Source organism: Theobroma cacao, chromosome 5 (genome assembly GCF_000208745.1).
Source record: "Theobroma cacao cultivar B97-61/B2 chromosome 5, Criollo_cocoa_genome_V2, whole genome shotgun sequence".
Taxonomy (NCBI): Eukaryota; Viridiplantae; Streptophyta; class Magnoliopsida; order Malvales; family Malvaceae; genus Theobroma; species Theobroma cacao.
In genome coordinates this window covers 32634720-32659831 of record NC_030854.1, presented here as the reverse complement: position 1 = coordinate 32659831, position 25112 = coordinate 32634720, and the positions used below count along the sequence as shown (strand labels likewise).

The following is a 25112-nucleotide window of genomic DNA, read 5'->3' as shown; positions in this document are numbered from 1 at the left end:
TGCTTGGCCACAAACCTGTCTTGGAAACGTGCCAAGGTCAAAGTGTCCAATATAGAACACGGTTTCAGAAGGCATAATATTTTATTTATAAAATTACAACAGAACTAGTTGAATTGACAAAATTTTGATGAAATATATATACATATACATATATATATACATATATATACATATACATATATATATACATATATATACATATACATATATATATATATATATAAATATATATATATATATATATGTATATATATACATATATGCCCATTTGATAATTGAGATCAATGTTTGCAACAGCTAGGAAGCCTCAATGTCAGTTATCAATGAGAATCATTCTAATTAGTTAAGCACATTGTATTCAAAGAAGTTTATATGCCATAGACCATAGATTGATTGTATATTGGCAGGATAAATATAATTTTTTTAACTATTTCTCTAGTTCTTATGATTGTAATTTGAACTGAATTCTTCCAAACCACTTAAACAATTTTAATTTAAGATGATAATCGATGAATTAATAAGTATTAGTTCACATTAAAAAAATATATAAACAAGTACATAATTTGTCATTTTCGATAATCAATAATTCAATTAAGTAACATAGACATATACCAGTATCAAAATGACAGTATGCAACAACTGTCAGAAGTCATTGAAACCGGAATTCAAGCACTCCATATTTTAATGCAATATCTCTTTGCACGTCACAAGTTGTCTATTTTGGTAATGAAAAGAAACAAATTAGAATAAGCCACAACCCCCTTGTTTCACATTTTGCCTATTATGACTTTTTCTTGTTATATCAAGGAAGCTATTGACTCACGGGATAGAGGAGATATGCCAACAATCAGAGGGAATTGAAGGTCAAACTATCACAGCCTGTGCCTTGGGAAAGTATTTTATTTAATAAATTGATTTATCCTTAAATAGAAAAGTCAAATCATGCCCATAGCCACCAATTATATGAAAAATTTGTATTATTAATTAAAGTCATTGAATTAATTAAGAAATTGGATCCACCAGAGAATGTCAACCAAATCTGATATATATATATAAATATATAACAAACTTTGATTTCTCCATCCTTCCGAGCTATGAATGTTCATAATTTGCTAGGAATGAACAGGCTTGCACGTTTTAAGTCCTCAATGTATTGACCCATCACAAGTAATTACACACTCTGGCTAATATCTTTGCCCAACAAGAAATGATAAATTTGATTTTTCCATTTTTTATTTCTCAAAACTAAAGGCACAAAGGAATAAGAGATAAATAAAAAGTTTTTGTGCTAGAGAATTATGGCATGTTGTTTCAATGTTTTGTATTAATAAAGAGTTGGGAAGTTAGGATTCTATTGTATCCACCAAAATAATTGGCTTTTAGGTCTAAGGGGAACTAATTTTGTCCAACTCAACATCCTTGTGATAACATTGTTCATCCTCAAACCCTCACAAAAAATGAAAGTGCAGTCTTTAAGATGAAAGATGGCTCTATATCCTCCCATTATGAAAGAAAGAAATAAATCTCTGAGTTTTCCTTCCTCTTTATTTTCTCTTCGCCAAATGGTTTTATCCCTCCTTATTTTCCTTTCCTTGAGTTTCCTTCCTAATTAACTACCATAGTGTTAGTTTTTAGGAATCACAACATACATTGTATTCTTACCCTACATGATACGGTCAGATAGACATTTATGATACAGGCAAACAAGAGGGATTTTAACAGGGACAAGTGGATTTTACAACTACAAATTGGCAAAGTGTGCCTCTCATCCTTTCAAAGACACAAGGAAATACGGTTGTTTATCTTAATAAACTCTTTGCAAAGAGGGGAATTGGTATATGTTATAGTTTTATAAAATTCATAATATTATACAATTACAATTGCCTGTGAATGTAAGGTCCATGTAAATTCACATGAATCCCGCATTAGAGATAACTGAAAGATACATATTAAAAAAACTGTAGGGAAAAATAATTATTATCTGAATATGAAATCCAAGTCATATAGTTGCATTTATTTTTCTCTTAATATATGAGAGAGAAATGGATGATTGGAACTGATGGATATAGTTCTAATCCAAAAGCAACAACTTGTTGATAAAAAGAAGACTTCACAGTAATCTAGAACTGCATCAATGGCAAGCTAAAAGCCACTAATGAGGGTGAAGAATCACAGCTAAAGTGGCTAAACCTGCTTTATTGAACTAGCTTCTAACAAACAGATGACAGAAAATTACTTCACTGAATTCATGGAACTAAAACCAGGGCGGTTCAATCCAAATTCTTTCCCTGGGGTCATGCAAAACCCAAGGGTGAAAACCCCTTACAAGTATATTTGTAATCTGCATGCAAAGAATAGAATTAAGAACTACACTTCCCCGCAGCTCTACTGCAAACGAGGTACAACCAGGAAACAGTGCTTGATTTCCTAGCTTGTGTGTCTCCATCCAAACCATCTCAGACATACTTGAAAACGTAAAAGTTTGCCGAACTGCCGCAAAAGCTCCCCGTTGGATTCAACCAATTGTGATCTGGACCGAAACAGGATTCCTGCAATTGGCTCTATATCGGTAAGCACACTACAGTCACGACCTGCAACAAAAACGCCCAAATACCCCACCAATAGGGATACAAGAAAAGTTTCCATTACTATAAACTACATCCTCAACCGCCTTCTCAAAACCATCCAAAGTAATGGTGCACCATTATAGATCACCATGGGAACATATGCTAATCCAAATTTGGGCTCGAGGAAAGTGTAGCTTTGCTAAAGCTATGTTCATATTGGGAAGTCTAATAGCTTTATTGGAGAAAGAACTATAGAAGAATGCTTCATGACTTTGTTGTAGCAGCAACTATCCATAGTTTGACGCACAAATTCCAGCACCAAAATAATTCTTGCTCTTCCCTCACTGTTTTCTTTGTGATGTGAGCTTAGTCAGGATGTGGAATATGGAATGAACTCAGCCGAGTCATGGCACCTCCATTATTGAGATCAACATCCCAGAGGTGGCCAAGTAGCCAGGGAACATTCCATTCATATTGAGGAACTTTAGCCAAATGCCAATTTTCATACAAATAACATTACAAATTGAACTTTGAAATTAGTTTAAAACATTACAAATAACATTTGCAAATTGAACTTTGAAATTAGCTTTCTTGAACAAATCGAACCTTCAAGACATTGCTTCAAAGTTTTACACAATGATAAGATTTACTTGAAAATAAGCTTTGGGCTTTTAATCCAAAGAAAAGGTTGGACTTTAAGATTCTTAACATGGGCTTTCAAGATTCCAATACCTATATTCCCAAAAGACCCAAATCTAAACTCAATATATATATAATGGCAAAAGCATGAAAAATATTAGAAAGACTTTAAATTTTTTTTAGGTGACTATGATTATTTTTATTTTATCAAAATACATCTTTAAGGTAATTTTATTTCATCAAATATATGACTTTAAATTCATCATCAAATTATGCAATTAATCCATTTACTCTGTTAAAGTGATGGATTTAATTTTTATATAATAATTTATAAAAATTTAATCATTATATTTTCAAAAGTTGACAATGTCAATCGAATAATTAACTGTATTAAACATTTCACTATACTAACGTGACATATTCTTGTTGATATGACATTAAACATGCTAACGTGACATCCAAGAAAGATACAATGATTATGTTGATGTGGTATTAATTAAATACAAACATAACTTTTAAGTGAGAATGTGATGCTAACGTGGCACTACTATGTCGTTAATGTGGTATTTTTGCAATTTATACGTAATGAATGCTAATTTTTGGTAATGCTTAAGAATTTAGAGATAGAAAATTTCACTCTTTTTATAAACTAAGTGTAGTGATTATTATCCAACTACGGAGGAAATTACAAAATTAATACCATATCATTACAATCAAATTCTATGTCAACATAAACGAAAAATTTTAACATTGGATTACAATTGACATTGTTAATTTTAAAAAATATAAAAACTTAATTTTTACAAATTATTATACAAAATTAAATCTACCATGTTTAACAGAGTACAGAAACTAATGCATAATTTAACCTTTAATTTTTTGAATTGAAAGTTCATATATTTTATCATTAAACCAAATACCTTAAGTGTTTTAATCACAATTTTTGAATATATTTTGTTGAATTGAAAGTACATATATTTTATCGTTAAACCAAATACCTCAAGTGTTTTAATCACAATTTTTAAATATCATAAAAACTATTCCAAAAGAGCTGAAAATTAAAACAAAAATAAACAATAACCTTCCTTTCATTTCTTATGTAGATGAAATATATGTGATTCTATGATGATCAAAAGCTATTTATAAGCTGGAAATTAGGACCCTAAGGAAGAAGGAAACATTAAACTTCAACCCTTTTAAAAGAAAGTAACAATTAACATTCTGTGACGGCAAGAATATGAACCCTTTTTTTTTTTGTTCTTTCAAATGATGATAAGAATGACCTTATGGTTTATCCTGACTCTAAAAGCGATTTCTTTTGAAGGGAATTGAGTCATAAAGTACGGACATATACAAATATGTTCCATGCCGTGTTGAATCTTCTTCCTTTGTAGGCTATAAACAGAAAAGAAACTTCTACCGAGAAAGAAAGGACACGTAAACAAAGCTAAAAAACGAAACCCCCTTTTCTGGGGGGTTGAACAAAGATTCTAACTACGGCTTTTTATCAATGGAAAAAGGGATTCGAAATTGGGAAGAAATTATGGTGATAAAGATGTAAAAAGTTGAAAGAAGGTAGACATAAATGGTGTACCTATATGAAGAAATACAGACTTCCGTGATGAACTGCAATATCAGATAAAATTCAAAAGGAGCCTGCTGTTAGCTAACTTATTCAGAAATGGAAAGGTCAAAAACCGGCAGGCGAATTGCGTCGACAATTATAACTCCCCGGAGACTTTGTGGAGAGAAAATGGGTGGCAACGAAATGAATAGATAAAGAGATAAAGATTGCACAGGAGACTTTCTCAAGCAATTGAGAAAGTTGAAGATTCCAACATTTTATAGCTACTTACCAGCCGAGATAACGTCTTCTATTCTACGTATATATGGTCATAATTCAACTTGCACATGTTATTCATGATAGTTTCAGCAACCCCCAATAACTGATAGTGCAGGAGTTCAGAATTTCGGGAGAAAAGCATAATATAATGGAACTCTAACATCTAGGAAATTTTTCTCCAACTTCAAAACTGGAGATCAACGTACACCATATTTTGAGAAGAAAACTAACCCCAAGCACAGGAATTTGCTAACACAATTTGAATAGATAAGAATCAAGGACAATTCTCTCATCTATTTCTTTCTTCTTTGTCAAATTACATTGGAAGAGACATGCAAGTGTATGAAACAGGCCGCAGATGATGAACACCACTCAATCACTGTCTTCTACTATTTACAGCACTCTCAAAGATGAATTGATACATTGCCTACCCTGTCAATCATCAGAGTAGCCTTACTTCCTATGAACTTGTAGCTTTAGTGTTCGGACCAGAGAACCCAGATCTCCCTGATGCATAACAAGAACTGATGATGTTTGTGCCTTCGATATGCACAAAGCATGTAATACAATGAGATGCCCAGGCCAAATACTATAAGGGACCCTCATGTGCTCTCTTGGAATGTGTGAGAACGCGAAAGAGCTGCAGGGTTTGCTTCCAAAATATGACTGCCATCCAGTAAGTGGTCTTTGCCTTCAGCTTTAGAATCAAAAGCATTGAAAATTTTACCTCGTCGTAAAGGATCCTTCTGGTCAGGTTTAATACCTAATGTAGCCCATATAGGACTCCTTGAAGCTTCATTTGGGTCATCAATTCTAAGGGTCTTTGGAACCAGAACACACTTTTCTGACTGCTCTTCGACAAAATTTGTTTCTCTGGAATGTTTGCCTAGTCTTGGTGACCCATTGCCTGAGCAGCAACTGTTGCTAGTAGAGGATGATGGAGATAGGCAACCATTGGAGCCACTGAATGACACATTTCCTCCACTAGCGGCCCATAAAGGCATACAACCCCAATAAGCAGGCACAAACTGTAAAGGAACATTTGGCGGGCAAAATCCAGGAACAGCCATCATAGGTGTAGGGCACCATTGAACAGCATTTGAAGTACTGCTATTCAGCGCACCAATACGCTCAGAAGAAGACTGACCAACTACCATGGGAGCTACATTATTCATTCCTGGATTCCAAGGAAAAATCCACGGTGGGATGGGATAGCATTGAGGTGGATGTTGTGTAATCTGCTCATTAGGTCCTGCCAAACCTACTCTCTCTTTTTGCATGACATTTCCTGGTAAGTGATTCCCCGGAATGCTGCAAGGTGTGGCAGAAGATCCACAGGAGGAGGGTTCCTCTCGTATTTCTCCACAACTGACTGTACCCATCTCAACGCTTCTCTTCTGGTCTCCAAGGCTAAGTACAGTCTCCATGGATTCACAAAGAGGTGCTTCAGCACCAAATTTTAGAACTGTTCCATTTCCCATGGAAGGCCTAAAGGCAGTTGTAGATTCACCAGGAGGTAGAAGTTGTTGATTTGCAGAGTCGGGGGTTTCTATCCTAGTCATTGGTACTCCATCAGATGAAACTATTATCTGCCGGTACTGAGAGGCCAAGTGCTTATTCTTCCTCCGCCCAGCGCCAATAGGAACATTTCTCATTGTTCCACCAGCTGTCCAATATCTCTGGCAATTCTTGCAAAAGTGTCGAGGTTGGTTGACATTGTAGTTATTGAAGTAACAGAATTTTGTGTCTAAGCTGTTGCATCGTGGACATGGAAGGACCTTGTCTGGCTTCTTAAAAACTTTCTCTTGGTCTGCACTATCTGTCTCTGACTGTTCTTCTTTGAGCTTAGAGTTTGTTTGTATCTCATTCGATTTCATTGAAGTCTGGTGTTCTTCCTTATCATTTTCTACAGTAATGGACTTATCTGGATCACCAGATGTGTTTGTATAAGAAGTCTCAGTTTCTGGGTTTGTTATCTCACTACTGGTGTCCTGGAATTCAAAATCAAAATAGCTGTCTCATTTATAACAGGAGATTTAGAAAGAACTTGGCATAGAGAGAAGAATGAAAACACAGAACGCTCACTAACATTTTCTTGCCTTTCATATTTCTTATTGAAAGGAAAAACAGAAATATTTTTGTCTGTTTTATGTGATTCATAAATAAGAAGACTTTATAAAAAGGTGGACAAACCGACTTATTAACATTAACAAAAAAAAATACAACAAAACATATGGTTAACAAGATTTTGCGATAAAAAATCAGCTATAAAACAACCATTAACATTCATCAACCCATCAGTCAAATTGTACTTAAAGTAATATCTAAGAAAGTTGTTCATGACCAAATTCAGAGGAATAATGTTCAAATTGACCTCTTCCAAAGTTTACAAAACTATGATTAGCAACTAGTTAGAAAGTATGACTGTCATAATTACAAGACTTTATGCAAAGGTACCGGCAATGAACAGCTTCTAATAAATCAAGTTGGACTAACTGCTTTTCCCCCATCACCCAAAGACAATAAAAGTATATAAAATATATATTTTTAAAGCTGTTTTTTTATTCAAGAATCAGGAAAAGATAGTCCAAGAGGAAATCAAAATTACATGATCCTGTCTAGTTTAAAAAAAAAAATTACACCTGGTTTTTGGCTTTCCATTTCTGTCAATGAAAACTTTTACAGCATCCAAGAAAATTGAAAATAACTTCCCATTTTCAAAAATAAAGGAACTACAATGCACCAACCTTCAAGAAACTTATTGTTATCAAAATAAATTCAAACAAAATTCAGAAAAAAGAAACAATAGTGACTTAATTTTGTTACAGTGGCCAAAATTCCCTGCTAAATAAAGAATTCTATGTAGCAATCTGTATTAGGAAAATCCCAACAAAAAAAAAAAGAGGCAGCAACAAATTTAGTTTCCTAAATAATCAAATTCTATACAGAAATATGGTTTTAGAAACATCCCAATGAACATATAATCTCTACTGCCAAAATCAACCAAAAGGCTTCAAACTTCTTTAAAAAAATGAAGGTAAGAGGATTAAATTATACCAGAACATCTTTTTGTAAAGTTGATGCTTAGGAAAACATAAAGTAATTCAAGAAATAAAAAAGCTAAACATAATTTGTATGAGCATACTTCCCGGAGCATCCAAAGCAACACCTGCCCCCATTTTTCCGCAAATTTAAGGCTATGTTTAGTTCATCTAAAACCATATGTTAAAATATATATATATATATATATATATAGAAATATCAGAAAGAAAAAAGAAAAGAAACTACACAGAAAAAAACGAAACCATATCTCATTTATACCATAAAAGCAAACAAAATTCATTCCAAACTACCAAGTCAATAAAAGTTTTCAACAAAAACAAATAAACATGAAGCTGAAGATATGAAAAACATGTCTTTAAGTCCTAAAACTTCAACTTTGGAACCAAAACAGAGCTTCAAAAACTCAAAACTTTTCCAACAAATCAAAACAAAACCAAAAGAAGAACAAAAAAAACCCAGAAACATTAAGCAAAAAACAAGAGCTGAAACGGATAGTCAACTTCAAAAGACAACATGAAAACAAGAAAAAAGAAAACATTTACACCAACGTTAATTAAAAAAAAAAAGAAATGAACTTTAGAAATATGTAAGCTTACCCCAGCATGAATCTGAGGTTCAGGCACAGCAATCTTCCTCCCAAAGAGCTTGAAAGCTGGATCTCCACCGTTCATTTTCTTCACATAAAAAATTTGGTGTTTTTGCAAGAATGAAGAGCAAGAACCATAACTCTTAAACCAAAAAAGAGGGTGTTTTCAAGATGAGAAAAAAGACTCCTTTGGAAAGGAAAGCAAGCAACTTTTTATAGTGTTTTTAGTCTTTTTTTTTTTTCTCTCTCTCTCTCTCTGAAATCCTAGAAAACCCCTTAAAAACTAAAAACCCAAAGCAAAAAAAATGATAAAAAGTCTCAGAGATAAAGCATAAAGAACGTGAAGGATCAGAGTACAATTTTTTAAACTTTTCTGCCTCTCTTTTTCCTCTATTTATTTTGAAGATAAGCTGTCAATTTCCTAAACTTTTTTATTAAATTTTCTTGGCAGGGTTATAAATTCTAGGCCCTGTCAACTTATTTATTAATAAAAAAATCGACTAATAATTATTTTCTTTTCTTTTCTTTTTTGGCATCTAGCTAGTGATGTATTATTTGATTAAAAAAATATAGAATCAATTTATGAATTATTGGAATTAAAATGAAAAAAATGGGTATTTAAAATTAAGACATTTATTATGTGTTTGTTTTCTTTGTCCTAAAATTAAATACCAGAAAGGATCATGTATTTCATGAGATTCATTAAATCAATGACTGTCAAGGATAATTGATATAATATATTTATATACCAAAAACTATTTACATTTCTCACATCTCATTATTTTTCTTTTGTATCCATTAGTATGGGTATCCATCAAGAAATGTGTCCCTATGGATTGAACTATAAATGTGTGAACATATTATAAAGTTTTATAATTTTATAAAATTATATACCAAGTACTTATTAGGATAACATAGAATCTATAATTTAATAGTCACTTTATTTTCCCATCTTAAAGATAATAGTAATGTAACGCAATCATTTAGGTACTATAAGCATTATTTTAACAAATAAGGTACAATAAAACAATAATCATCACAGTTCTTTTTTACTTATACAGTTTTAATTACTCTTATATTATTCTTTTTTTTTGAATTTCGAGGCATGAATCTTTGGAGTTGGATTTTTATATTGTAATTAATTATTTAGATATGTAATTCAAAAAATTTCATCCTTTAGGAAAATAAAATGGAGTTAGGTGCCAGCTGGCGCCGAGTCAGCAAAGAGGGAGGGTTTGCGGACCAAGAGATGTTGAGGCTAAGGATGGAGGTGACGTAAGAAAGACAAAAGGAAAGGCCAGAAAAAGCAAAAAGGGATTAAGACGTGGGGCCCTTTATGATAAAAAGGAGAAACCAAAAAGGCCAGCCAAACTGAGTGAGGGAGTGGGGGAAAAATATGAAAGCGAGTCGCTTTTTACGCCGCCTTCAATGTCTTTTGCCAGGTTGCTTCTGGCCTTTTTGGGACCCCCCATTTTGTTTTATCAAATCCTATTTCTAAAACCGTTGAATTAATTAATTCTTTTTATTTATTTTAGCAAGTTGTGAGGAAATACGTTGGATTTTTCTAATGAATTTCGCGAAAAAAGGAAAAAAAAAAAACAACAAAGTGTCATCTTTATTAAAGAAAAAGATTGATACAACAGCTGGCTAAAATTTGTAAGCAATTAGCTATTTAATTTTGTGGGGGAACATTGGATTTGGATTGTTTTTTCTTTTGTTGTTTGGAGTACATGCTTGGCCATTGGGTGTCCCAAATGGGGTCCAAATTCTTTTGTTGCAATATGCAAAGCTTCAAGTTCAATATTGGACAAAAAGAGGATAACATTCCATGCCACTTGAATGACATTCTAATGTTTAGACAATTTGTTCTTTTCTTTAGAAAATTGTTCGATCAACTTGATGAGTTGATAGACTTGAAAATTATTCGATCATGAATCAAATTAAAAACTAAATTAGAATTTATATTGTTTTATGATCTTTGTTGGTAATTAGAACCGGACATTGATCAATCAATTTGAATAGCACAATATAATTCTTGAAAGATTGTTAGAAAAGAAACAACAACATGAAAGTCAAAGTTTATATTGAGAGTAGTTCAAGTGGGGATTTAATTTTTCAAATAAATAATCATATCTTATATGAGTAACGATGTGAGATGTATGTGTTGTCCATGTGTATTCTTTCTAAGAACCTAGAGGTCCTTTTCCATCTTTTTTAAATTAATTTTTTTTTATCTTTCAATCCGCAATTTTTGCTAAAAGAATGTATAAATTGTGGAATCAAATGACATATTGAATGTCTTTATATATATATATTTTTTTTTTGTAAAATATACCCTGAGATACACATTTGGTGTAGTGAACTTTTCATTTTAATGAGAATTATATTTAATTATTTAGTTTGAAACAGTTTCATTCAATGACTCCATGATTTATAGTTTGATAAGGTAGAAAACAATGCTTTGTTGCATTATTTGAACTCAATCAACTCATGACTAAAACAATGAAAGAGAGTTACTACCTTTTTATAGTATGATGAAATATTTAATAAATGCAAATTTGTATATTTCATTATAATAGAAGAATTAAAGAAAAGAACTCAAACCACCTATGCATAAAATGTTAATTTATAACGTCTGAACATTTGACTTAACGACTAATGCAGGATCTTTTCCTCAAATAATAGAATTTTTTTAAAAATTTTTAAAATAAAAATTTTAAAAAATGATAACTTGTATAACGAAATGAAGTTTGATAGCAATGGGAAAGTGGAAGATACCATGGGAATTGGGGTCAAAATAGTACCAAATTTAGAGCTTAAATTAGGAAAAAAGGAAGCTTGGATGAAGTCCCACATTTGTTTTCTAATGGGGCCAGCATATGTGGCCAGGGCTTGGAGCAACCAAGATAAAGATCTCAACGCCATGGTGAGAAATGTCAGAGCAATCTCATCCTCATTTCGGCCTTTGTGATGCCTACTTTTGGCAAGAAGTGGGCCCCCCACAAAGTGTTTATTGACACCCAAAAGCTATCCTTTTGTGCCCCAAAAGAAAAAGGGTCTTGTTGGCCCCACAAAAACACCTTTCTACCTTTAATTTTGGACTTTTGGGGGGGGGGGGTTACTTTACTTCAAGGAGTAGCAAAACCCTAGCTAGAATCTGGTGTGGGCAATCAATTGTTTCTGCATACCAACTGCCTTTAATGTGGTTTGATTCAACAGGACCCCGCTCTTACAGTTTTTGCTTTGACTCCATTTCTTGCTCAAGAGGCAGCTTTTTGATTTCCCCGTTAAGGTGGCCTGGGAGTTGGGGGTGAAGGAACAAATTTTCAAAAGTAAACAGGATCTAAAGTTCCAAACTTTAACAGGAGAAAGCTGCCACTTTTTTCACCACTTTTGTGACCATTAAAGAAACATAAAGTGATGGTCTAATTGTTAATGCAGTCATTTTGGCCCCATGAGGTGTAAAAGTGCAAAAGGAATAAATTAGCCTCAGACTGCTTAGTCTGAATCTCTATAGTGCCTGTCAAACACCCCCCCTCATAAAGGTTTTTCTTTGTACATGGCAGGATTTAAGTGCCATATTTAAGATCAAGACCAACAAAAGATCATCCTTAAGACTTGAACTAGATCATTTTTTTTTTATAAAAAACATGAGTTATCCATTCAACCAATCTCTTTGACAGAAAAATGTTACTCCATTACTTTGTATGATAATGCTTACGAATCCAAAGAAACCTTGTACTCTCGAGCCACTTGGGCCTCAAGCCCTGAAACTAGAGGCTGCTTATGTTGAAAATTTAGAAAGTCCCCAACACCCAAAGAAAATTAAGCTAAGAACAGGGCAAAGGCCTTCAAACTCAAATGTAACTTGGATTCAACAATTCAAGTATGAGTTCAAAAAAAAATTGGGCTGGGTTGAGTTATCTGTGATCCAATGCACAAACCCAGTAGCACCAGCCCAATCTTAAGACTTATTGCGCTTGGATCTTTTGTTGGGTTAACAAATGTTGAAATTACTAACCCAAGTTTCTTTTTCCTCTTCTTCTTCTCTCTTTTCCCTCATCCATCTTTAACCCTTGTTTGTCTCTAAGCAAACCTTAGCTCCACCGGCTGCTGACCGACACAGCCAGCGGGTGTTTCATTCCAGAGAATCACAAGAGACTATATGTATTTGGTCCAATATCATAACTGATAAGAGATTATTAATGCAAGGTGAGGTAGCTTCTCAAAGAGAGTTATTTTTGCTCAAATTTATTAATTTTCATCTTCCTATTAAAGAAGCCTATCTTTTTATTTTTTAAATTTATGAAATGGTTATTGAAAAAATGTATAAAATATGAATCTCTGGCCTTTACCTACCCCCAAAATCTTGTAAAATCTCGAACGACCCACTAGCTAAGTTCCTAGCCTATCTCTGTTGTCACAATTTTCAACAATAGTAATAGCCGGCATTGCTATCGCAATCAGCACCAATATCATATCCAAAGTCCAACTCATGCTTTACCGTTACCCTCCATCACCATCATTACTTCTTTGCCTACCATTCTTTCTCATTCATTCACCATTTCACTTTTTGTCAAATGCCATTAAATTTTCACTGGGAAAACCATCCTCCTACCTGCTTTTCTTGTGAAATCCAGTATTCCTCTACTACTAAATCTTTTTTTATTTTTATAGGTATTTGATTCGACGATAAATAAATGTTTGATTCGTCGATTCCAAAATAAGGGGAGGAAGAGACTTTTACTCCTTTTTGTTTAAAACTCTGTATCTTTTTAACCAAAATTTCACTTGTTTATTTTCAATAAACTATGAATTTCGGCCCAAATAATTTCACTTAAAAGGTATGAATTGATTCAAATCTTTGCAACCCTGTATTTCTAACAAGTTACTACACATGCTAAGACTCCTTTACTTCTATTCAAGTCATTTGGAAGTGATTGTAAATTGTGCAGCTAATTTCCATTTTCTCTAATCATTATTCATGAATCAACATATAAAAAACTTTGTGTGTATTCTTTTTTTTTCTAAACAAATAAAAAATTCTTAGAATGAATAGGTTTTTTCGTATGTTAATAATGAATAAAAATATATAAAAAATTATCAAACAAAAAAATATATAGAGAGAAACTCAATCCGGAAAAGGGTGGATATAACTTGACAATTCATTACAAAGGGTGAATTTATGAATTGAACCCACGGTAGTTTCTTGCAATACTCTTTTTGAACTAAAAAAAGACTAATGCTTTAGCTTAATGTGGAGAGATTACTTTCCGGTAGAACAACAACTACAAATATTTGAATCATATATACAACATGATTGATTACGTTTTGATTAATTTGTCACAAACTCAAAAAAAAAAAAAGGAGCACTTTTTTGGAGCATTTGCTTTATTGAAGAGTTCAACACCAATAGCCACAATTTCCAACATTTACTTTCTTCCATAAAGTAGTAGTACTTAGTAATTAAATAAATACCAAATACAAAGAAGATCATCAAAAGTTAATCCTCAAAATACCCATAACATTCCTTTCTGTGTAAAGTGAACCCCCAAACCCTCCGCACAAGTTTCTCAATTCAAGTTAGATTATAGTACAACTCTTCAGACAGACAGACAAACAAACAAAAACAACCTTAAACAAGATTATGGATAGAAAGAGAGGGAAAAAAAAAAAAGGAAGAGAGAGCATATTCTAGCAAAACATAGGACAAAGCAAAGTCCCAAACCCAGATCCAAACTCTCATATATTTATTTTTCCCTCATTCTTGGTCTATACATAAAACAAATTATATGTAAAAATTATGGGCTTCTCTTTTTTTTTTTGTTCCTTTGTTCCTAAGCTCTCCCTGGGGTTTTGGGATCATGGTTCTTGTTTGCACCTGTCCCTGGATAATCTGTGCTTTCCATTAGCATCCTTTCATCACTGAATATTGCATCTCCTCCCCCAGTCGATTCCTCAGCTTCATTCAATTTCATTACATCCTGCAAAAAAAACAGAAGACGATCTTAATCAAATTGTGACATACAATCAATGGAAAAGAAGAAAAACTTGTGAGAATGTTAGTCTAAAAGGAGAACAAAATAACTGTTTAGGAAGGACAATAAAAATTTCAGCCTGACAGCTTTCGCTGGGTTGCCATAGTTTTGACATTCCAGGTTTCATTTTTTGGTAAAAACTGAAATGTTCTGAAAACCCTGCAATATTATATGCCTAGAAAATATGATAAACTTAAGAGAGAGGGAAAGAGAGAAGGGACCTGAGCAAGTAAATCTTGGACAGAAGAAGAAGGGAGTTCCTTATATGACTTGAGGCTTCCTATAAACCAAGTAAATTAATTCCAATAAATATCTACTCAACAGATTCTGCATAAATGTTAACTTCAAAAGCTACAAAATTTGCCTTACTTGTTGTGGGAACGGCAGCACAGGAAAGGAGAAGATAAGAGAAACCCAGAAAAAGTAGCATCAATCTAACCAAAGCTTTGTTCTCCATGCTGATGATTGATGATCAAAACAAGCATACAATAATGACAAAAGAGAAAGAAAAATTTACTGATGGCAAAGGAAAGCATGTGGGCTTGGTACTTTATATAGGAGTAGAAAGAAGTGAAGAATCCCCCTTTTTTGTTTAATATTTATACAATTCTTTTTTAAAAAATTAACTGAAATGAAGAAATTGGGAAAAAGAATGGAAAAAGGCAAGCAGTAGTACAAGAGCACAGAAAGTCAACTTCATCCGTTTATTTTATTTTAAAGTGTGTGGGTGAGTTCCCACTTGCCTAACTCTATCTGCTTTCCTTATGTCATGGTCCTGTCATCAAAGATTAATTTTTACATCAGAGTGCTGTAACCAAAACCTCAAAAAGAAATGTATGCACATTAATGTTTTAGATCATATGTGAAGCTTTATCTGTAAAGTATGAAAACTAGCATAGGGCAGATACAAACAGCTAGAGATTCACGGGATTTAATATGTTTTGTCACACACTGGCTGAATCTTAGGACTCATGTTTCATGAATTTTAACTTATTGGACCCACCTCAACACTCATTTCTCTTTGGTACATTCAAAATTTATCTATGCACATATTTATGGGATAAACTTAATTGTAAATGAGGTCCAAATTGTAAATTACATTTGGATATGTTTATTTCTATACATGTGTTTTTTCATAACTCTCACACAAAGCCCTTGTAATTCATGATCATATAGAAATTAACATCTTAATTCTGAGTTGAGGTAATTTAACCTGCAGCCATGGCCATGCTCTGACTTTAAAAGCTCTTTCCTTTGGTGATGAAATTAAATGGGGACTGAGATTTGGTGGTTGTCTCCACTCATATCCATGTTGGGCAAGATTTCTCAAATCTTTAAATTTCCCCGGCATATCATGCAATTGGTGTATTAAACAAATAATGCATCCCCCTTTTGTTGCCAAACATACCTACTTGAAACCTTCATTTGCAGTTTCATTACCTCCATTTTCTACTCTTATTAATGTCTTAAATGGCACACCCCAAAAGTGAACTTCAGTTTTTCTATATAACACTTGTTAAGGACATGATAGGCTCTCCTAGTCCGAGAAGTTAAGTGAGTTTCTTCCCATTCTTATGCACCCAAAAAAAAAAAATCATTGACAATGTTGTTTTTTGTTTTTTAAGTTGTAGAGAGGTTTGAACTCTAAGGAGTTCAATGTATAAATATCACATCATAATTTATTACAAAGAAAAATGAAAGTAAAAAATAAAATGGGAAGAAGGTGAATCACGATTTTCAGGCCAGGCCAACATTTGTGACACCTCCATTTCTTTTCTGGTCTTGTCCATGTTCTTCACAGTACGGTATCCATTGTGTTAATGCTATTTATTGACAATCTTGACTCTTGATTCACCTTCGTTTTTATTCTTTCTCGGTTAATTTACTTTTGACCTTTTATCATAGATTAAAAGATAAATTACTCATTTTGATCCTTTAATTTTTTGCGAATTTTTATTTTGATATTCAATGTTGAAAAATCATGTTTTAATCACTAAGGTTTATAAAAATTAATATTTTGATTATTTATTCTTTAAAATTTAATTACGGATATCTAAAGTTATTTTTTAGATAAATTGATCTTGACCATATGATATGTCTAAGGACAGTCTTGCTTGAACAATGTTGTGTGACAGATAAATTGACATGAACATATCTTGTGTCTAAAGTCAACTTATTTAGAAAATTACATCAAACAACCATTAATTTTTAACAATTGAATGGTCAAATTATTAATATTTTAAGAAATTAAGTGATTAAATGAGTAAATTATCTTAAATTTTTAAAAAAATACTTTTAAGATGATCTTATTTCTGTGCACTTATTTTTTTGTATTTTCAGCTCAAATCAATCACATTTACTTATATATCTAGATGTTATTTGTGTACTTATATGATAATTGATGCTTTTACACTAAAAGAGTAAAAGCATGTGTGAAAATAAACTAATAAAGTCATAATCCAAAATTATATTATACATTATTTTCCTTTTTGATATAATGCCTTGTGAAGTACCCAAAAAAAGAAGATTCAATGTCCTGTGAACAATTTCTTTCTACTAGTGTATTGATTGGAGCATATTCTTGGGTATATTAATATATTTAACATGTGGTGCTAATTAAGACTTTTAAAAAGTCTAAATTTTGTTTGTTTAAAAAAAAAAATATTTTTTTTTACTTTTTTAAGAGCATCTCAAAATTCTATTTGGCTTGATTTCTATTTTTAAGAGATAAATAAGTTGAAAAAAAATACAGATAAAATAAAAATATTAAAAAAAAGAAAAGACTTTTAACAAAAAAAAAAACAAAGATTAAAATAATATAACTGCCTCACTTTGATTCTTCAAACTGAATTGATCCATTCATTAATATACAATTAATGGATTATCATGATAATCCATCGTAATGAAAAAAAAAAGGAAATGATAATTAATATGCTATCCAAGCAAAATTCAAAACTAGCATTAGTGGTAGGTACGTAAGAATATATTGGATGTCTCTAGTGACTTCTCTAAATAGAAAAAGAAATATATAATCATTTAATCGCTTAAATTTTTATTATTCCACTAAAGAAAATTAAAAAAAATTATTATATAAATATTTAGTTTAATAATAAATACATATATATTTATATTAAAAGAGACGGACTCGAAAGGATATTCTAAAACTTGGTACTCCCTATCTCAACTATATATAAATTAAAGCATACTATATATAAGCTTGGTTAAAACCGGAATTCATGAAAGCAACATGCACCCTGCTCACATGTATCGTAAACTACAAAATAATTAAGCTAAACATACGATATAATTAGTTTTAATTATGCCAAGAACTATTTGGCTTATATAATTGAATGCTGATAAAAGAAATAAAAAAGGAATAAATGGGAATCTAAAGAAGGCTATAATTGATGCAACACCTTCCAAAGAGGGTGACAGAGCTTTTGAGTATGGGCGGTGGGCAGACAAATGACATTCTCATTTGTCATGTAATAGATTTATGTGACAAGCACATTTGTCTCTTAGGTTAATTTCTCATTCATGGGGTGGCTGAGGTTGGCCCCATCTTCATAAAGTTACCTTACATTATAGAGGGGTACATCATTTCATGCCCCTATTTCGAGCTATTTCACAAATCACATAAAACTTATCATCTTCTGAGCCAAAGGACATCAATTATTGGCTAATATCACATTTATATAACTAATGTGTGATGTGTATCGAGATTCATTCCTATTCCTATTCCTATTCTACTGTTGGAATATGGGGTACCTCCCTCGTGTAAGTCATGTCACTCTTCAAGTCTCAATGTCAACATGGCACGATTAATAAAGATTGATGCATTTATGGTTTTTTTTTTAAAAATTTCTTTTATAATTATTTGAACATAAGCTTTGCCCAACTGTTCTTACCTAGCCAGCTAGTATTAATTTTAGGTTTAAATTCACTCTAGCTTCTCTTGCATTTATGTAAAGAAAACTAAGAAAAGTTCTCTTTGAAGTGCTGACCTTATGTATTGAAAAACCAATACTAAGAGGGTGGAGTCGGGTTCGGTTTGAACCCAGCCAGGATTGTTGGATTTCAATCTTTACACTATGTATTAACTTTATTACCTCAGGGCATCTTATTATATTGAACTAGAGGGAATCAAAGCTTGAGACAAATGTGAGCGGGGCTTTGGGGCAAAGAAACAAAAGAAAAAACTATGTACTATATGTTCATCCGATCGGCTTTCTATCATGTTTGAAGAGCAAAAGCAAAAAACAGGCAGTCAATTCAACTCCTAGCCGACTTAATTTGTTGTTGTTACCTACTACTCTTCATGTTCTTATATATATAAGGATTCTCTTTTGAGTAAATTGATGAGTGGGAAGCTGTCTTTTGTTCATAATTTGCATAAAATGTTGCTAAAAGTAAGAGCAATTTGTCAAAAAAGTGAAGATCAAATAGTAAGAGCTTGCTGACTTTCAGGTCTTAAAAAGGAATGTAAACAAACAAAAACAGAAACATTAAAGTATTTGTATTTAGGTTCACATTTGCATGATAAAATCAAAGGTATTTTTAATAAAATCACTTGAAAGCATATGTATTGTTTGGTTAGGTGCTCGAGATTAGAAAATTAACTCCAAAGTTTGTGGGCTAGCGAGAAGGAAAAGGCTATCGAATCTAAGTAATAGAGTGTTGACTTTGTTATATTTGTAATGGAATAGCCTTTGGTTGAGTGAAACTCAATTACAATTATTAGCTTTGGGAAGACATGGGATTAATAATAAACTGTTTTAATTTTAACAATCTCTGCCTCTCAACATTGATAATGATCATTTAGCTAATTATTTCTTTTTATGAAGAGTAAATCAAGAGCAACCTTATCTCTCTTCTATTTGGAGATCTAAATTAATTGCAGCTGCCTCATTGTAAGTAGTTGCTTGGTTGTGGATGTGCTGCTTGTAAGTTAAGACAATATAACAGTAAGAAGAAGAAGAAGAAGAAGAAGAAGGAATCTAAATATTTCAATTAATGAACAATTTTAGTAATAGTTCAAAAGAATCTTCCAAGTTAGCATCATAAATTGGTTTACTTAAATTTGTATGAGATCATTTCAAAGCAATTTTCAATATTCCTAGGACCTTATAAATGTACTTCAAGAGGGAATCAAATCACAAGAATGTCAAATTAGTCATGAACTATAGTTGAATGCTCTATTCTCAATTCTTTCATCATTAGCTTAGTGGCATGATCCAAACAAAGTTACATGCATGAAAAGGTCATGGCAACCTAGCTCATCAACCGGGGAAAGGAAGAAAACATGATTAGTGCAACAAGGCGAAGGAAAAGACAGATACATACATACATATATATACAGCTTCATAGGTAAGTTTAATAATAAAATACACATTAGTAGAAAGGAAATGCATTGATGTCTTGAAACGTCTAAAGGCGGGGCAACAAGGCATGATTGAAATTTTCACTTCTTATATTGATGGGACATTATGTGTTCAGTGGATTGACAAAGGGGAATGTTTCTCATAGACAAGAATCATTTCTCTTACAAACAGTTATGAGAAAGCAATGCATAATTGATCAAGATGATCTCAACATGTTTTTGACTGTCGCCTGTATATATTCATTGCTCATGCAGTATAAAGCTCAATTATATATATTCATACATCCCTTATCCGAAACACCTAGATTGATTTAAGTTCATATTGTTTTCAACTGTTTGAAATGAATATGGATCTTTTGCCCTCATCTGAAAGCAATCTGGCAGTCGGCATGCATTATCTTTTTAGATGTGTACAGTAGCAGAAGTGTGCATTGAACATGTCATGAGGAACAAGCATTAGTGCAAAACTAGAGCATGAAATGTTTGAGCAATTGAGTTTCTATATATACATAAAAAAGTCAACTTTCAAAGGATTTCTACTTGACTTCTACGTTTCACAATATAACTGTGACCCACTTGCATTGATCTCCACACTTCTAATTACCATTTGCATCAATTAACCATATATTTTTCCCTTAAAAGAGTGAGACCTAATCAAACAGAGCCCGTGACATGATCTGCAATATTAAGTGGTCACATTCTTCTTGTTTTACTACCAACTTCATTTCTTCTGAGTTACTTATTCTTCTTTACAAGTAATAATATAATATATATATTGAGTTATGCTAAAAGGTAGGAAATTCGAAAAGAGAAGATAGAAATAATGATTGTGTATATAAATAATACAAATTTTAAAGATAAAAGTTTTGTATCTTGTTTGGATCATTCGGATTATTATATTTTTAAATTTTTTAATGTTTCCTTATTTATTTTCTTTGATATATACAAAATTGTGTACACGATAATTACGTTTGATTCAAGCAATAAAGATATTTTGAAATTTTTTATTGGTGAATTTCAAGTATCTATATCATCTCATAAGATATAGACGAATCGAGAATCAAATATTTTAAGATGCACGAGTTTATATCTCATCTCAAGTCAGCCTTTTTCGTACCAAGTTACACCTATGTGGGTCATTATTAACATATTACATTGTTTATACATGCTTCGTAATGAACAAATTAAAGTTCAATAAACTATAGTATGAATGCAGCCATATTTCACATATAATTAAACACAGGGTATATAGAATTTTTTTTTAATCTTGTAGTGGAATGATTAGTTCATTTTAATAAAAAACATATCTATAATCACACAATAGGGTAACAGATTTTTTTTTAATGATCAAATTCAGTCCACAATCTGTTTTCAACAGAAGCAATTATTATCTAAGAAAATGTGTAGGGATTTTCAAGGACAATGCCACTGTTGACATGTGAATTTGATGACATCCAACCATAAAAATGAAAAAAAAAAAAAGAGGCTCTGATGAACAAAATAACAACGGTAATGGAATGTTTGAGCCCACCAAACAAAAGGATAGTGGATATATTGTTTTCAGTATTATGAAGTAAAAGCACTAGGTGTGCATTGATGATGATGATTGATACCCTTGAAAGAAAAGCAGTAAATTGTGTGAGAATTCAAAACCTGATCATATAAAAAAGTCAATTGAGAAAGGCATATTGAATATGATATGTTGCTCCATGACCAATAGAGACATGACAGTTCTAATGCCTTTTTCTTCTTTTTTTTTCTAAGGTCAGAAAATGGCCTCTCTCTCTCTCTCTCTCTCTCTACANGCCGTCTCTCTCTCTCTCTCTCTCTCTACATGATTTTGACCAAACAATCTATAGTGCTTCAAATAATGCATCTTTTGCTTTCTCTGTTGCTTCTATTTGGAAATGGGGAATGAATGGTAAGCATGTCGACTTGAACTGAAATAAGGCACAATGTCCAATTTATGTGTTGATGGATGAGGGGGAGGAGTGTTTCGTAGCCTGGAAATGCATCTAAATTATCTTTGAATATGCAGGCAAATAGGATTGAGATTTATAGTATGGAAGAAGACTGCCTTGTGCTGTATAGTCTAAACCCAATGTCCTTTTATATATACCACAATAAATAAATAAATAAAAGATTTTTTTTTTTGAGACCCTACTGTACATACAATCAGTAGGATTGTGGCAATTATGCAAGCAATGTACTGGTCAATGTTGGTGTGCAACAGTACTAACAAAACAAAATATATGAGGCTAGTTTTGCTTTGGGAAATCAATCAATCAATCAGAATTAAATCCCACCATTAGTTTCCAAAAGTTTGGAATTTTATGGGGCAGTATTGATTATTGGTAAGTGGGCTTCAAAACTAGCGGTGGATGATATTCCATTTTGGTAGCATATGCCAAATGTCTATAAGGTTAGGAGGAACTACAATAAGAGATTATTCAGGAAGAAAGAAATTAACCTAAAATGCTTCTACTTCATTATAGTTGGAAATGAACCATATATTGCTAAACTGAAAGCACCAGATAACAGAATTATTTGACCCTAGTGCCATTTTGCTTAGGAGATGATTCATATCCATTGTACGGAGTGCTTCTTAAAAGAAAAATGGCAAAATGGCAGTAGAAAATAGTCTCTTCCATAATGTCAGAAATCAAATTAGACTGTGTATGCTATGCTATTCTTTCGATATAGGAACATATTTTCAAACCCTTACTACCAAATTAAGCTTTTAGGTTGAGTGATTTTCAAGTATAAAATCAAATCTTCAGAATAAAAAATGAGTCTATTCAATTTAAATCTTTAAACTGTACGTCGTGTGCGAATATAATATCGAATTCTTAAATTAAAAAATGAGTCTATTTGTTTTAAATTTTTAAATTTTACTCATGCATTTACTTAGATTCATATTTGATTCTAAGATAGTGATAGAAGTAAGGTCAATAAAGGATCAGGCCTACTGCTTTAGTGGACAACGTTGAAACCCAAGATTTTGCAATCACCTCAAAACATGAATTTTGTTTTTTGTTTTCTTTAGATGGATGTCCATATACGTAATTCAATGCAATAATGGTATCCCTGAAATTAGATTGAGGCACCTAGCAGAGTAGCAGTTGACATTTTGGAATTCTCTTTCACCACTACGCACAGCACACCTTGGCCCTAGTTGCCATCATATGTGTTGCGGCTGCCATTTCATAAAACATGTTGCAATTTCTGGTTTGAGCTGCAAAAAATATCAAGTGTCCACCAAAGTGAAATCTTTGAGATCTTATCCATGTCCATTCTTAAGTACAAAGAAAACTTCCTTTGTGCTATTCTTATCTGTTCTCCATGCAGAATTTTTTTTTTCCCTCTTTTGAAACGGGGAAGGAGCCTGCACCGGTTATGATACTGTGGGGTACCTGAGATTTTGAAGAGTTTAGTGCCTATAGTTGTTGCCCATTAAGGTTCCAGGTGGCATTTATAATGAATCTGCAATAACAGACAAGAAGTTGCAGCCTTGCCTGATGGATCCACTTGAAAAGATGAAAGGTCCAGAAACACTGCCAAAACCTCCTAGCCTTTTAAAATGGTAGTCGGGAGGGTGTCATATGCCTATTTTATTATAAGCTCACAAGTACATGTTCCTCTATTCATATTATTCTTCATTTAATTATTAGAATCTAGTGAATTTTATATGTGCAAGTGAAAGCTGCCTCCAAATGGCAAGCTTTTGTTTCTGTCAGAGCACAGAAGACAACAGCCAGACAAGATTGCTTTGTGCAAAATAATGTCCCATATCTCCCTCAAGTTTAAGATGTGTCTTCCTTTATAGATGGACATTATTGCAAACTAAGAGAGAATTAAATTATTCAACATATTTAGTTAATGTGAACATTCCCCAATTATTGGATACCACCTGACTGATTGATTCCAACATCTAATGAGTCCATACCAACTTGCAGTTGGTTGCTCCACTGGCTGGCTGCTGCCCATGGCTCAAAATAGTGTGCTTAAAACAAGGCTAATGGATTCAATTATATGCCCAATTCAGAATACATCGAGTTATACGAAATTTGGAGTCTTTAATCTAAACAGAAAGATTTGGTGAGCATCTATATTTTATTCTGCTCTTGCACCTGAGCCTCCATGCTGGATTCTTAGACTAATTTCAAGCATAGACTCATGTTAATTGGGGGGAATAAATTACATCTTTTGGATTCAATAAGAAAGTAGATCAAGTATTATGCTCAACCTTCTTTAGAACTTACTATGAAAATATAATTTTAAAGCCTGTTGCTCATTATGTTAACTAGCCTTATGAAGTTGATTGGATGCTTCAGAAATCAGAAAATGTAGAGGGTAGATAGTGATGCAATTAACAGACTTGAAAAGGATTGCTTTTCCTGCAAGCTTAAAGTCATACAATGGCTTTGGCTGGAAAGAATATAGAGGAGGTGATGATTTTAGCAGAGGTTTTAACTGTTTTCTGATCTGACTCTGCTAGAAGTAGGAATTTGTTTAGCAGTTGGACTTCAGTTCAGAAGGTAATAAAGACCATAACAACTTTATTGGTTCATTGTCAAATGCACTGTAATTCCATGTTTGGAGAGATGAGCAGCTTAATTCCTCGAGTATTTCAGGGATGTTATCTGCAAGATGCTTCTCCTCTTAGATGAAGAGGAAAGATCAGTTAAAATCCAACTTACATTACTTTAGTAATCTGCAAATGCAAACACACATGCGCGCATACTAGTGTAGTGCACTATTGGAAAAATCATTCATCTACATCAATCCCTTATCTTGGAATCATAAGAAAATGGTGGACACATCCTTTTTTTTTTTTTTTCTCCCTTTTCTGGTTTTTATCACTCTTGTCTTCTTCTGGGTTCCTGGTACAGTGAACCAAAGCGATACTTTAGGTAAGGAGATGGTATTATCATGGCAGGAGTGTGATTATTCTAATGAAGTTTCTGATATGGAGTTGAAATAAATATAGGACAAA

The 25112-nt window shown here is 32.6% G+C and overlaps 1 protein-coding gene and 1 long non-coding RNA gene across 3 annotated transcripts; both read right to left on the bottom strand.

Annotated features, from left to right (window-relative positions):
* On the bottom strand, positions 5103 to 9045 carry LOC18599777 (cyclic dof factor 2). Of its 2 annotated transcripts, none has more exons than XM_007029880.2 (2): positions 8709 to 9045; positions 5103 to 7040 (listed from the first exon to the last, which is right to left on the bottom strand). In XM_007029880.2, the coding sequence occupies exons 1-2, from the start codon at positions 8781 to 8783 to the stop codon at positions 5652 to 5654; spliced, it is 1464 nt and encodes a 487-aa protein (XP_007029942.2). In that variant the 5' UTR covers positions 8784 to 9045; the 3' UTR covers positions 5103 to 5651. The 2 variants fall into 2 exon arrangements, with proteins under 2 accessions (XP_007029942.2, XP_007029943.2); XM_007029881.2 differs by having other exon boundaries at positions 5103 to 7062; positions 8709 to 8769.
* LOC18599779 lies at positions 14192 to 15378 on the bottom strand. The gene is made up of 3 exons (XR_001927754.1): positions 15106 to 15378; positions 14958 to 15016; positions 14192 to 14682 (listed from the first exon to the last, which is right to left on the bottom strand). It is a non-coding gene; the product is annotated as an uncharacterized LOC18599779 (long non-coding RNA).

Excerpts from the sequence above, each read along its gene's own strand:
- LOC18599777 (XM_007029880.2), bottom strand. The coding sequence starts at position 8,783 with ATGAACGGTGGAGATCCAGCTTTCAAGCTCTTTGGGAGGAAGATTGCT. Across the intron at positions 7,041-8,708 it reads AACCTCAGATTCATGCTGGG|GACACCAGTAGTGAGATAAC; the intron begins GTAAGCTTACAT and ends TTTGAATTCCAG.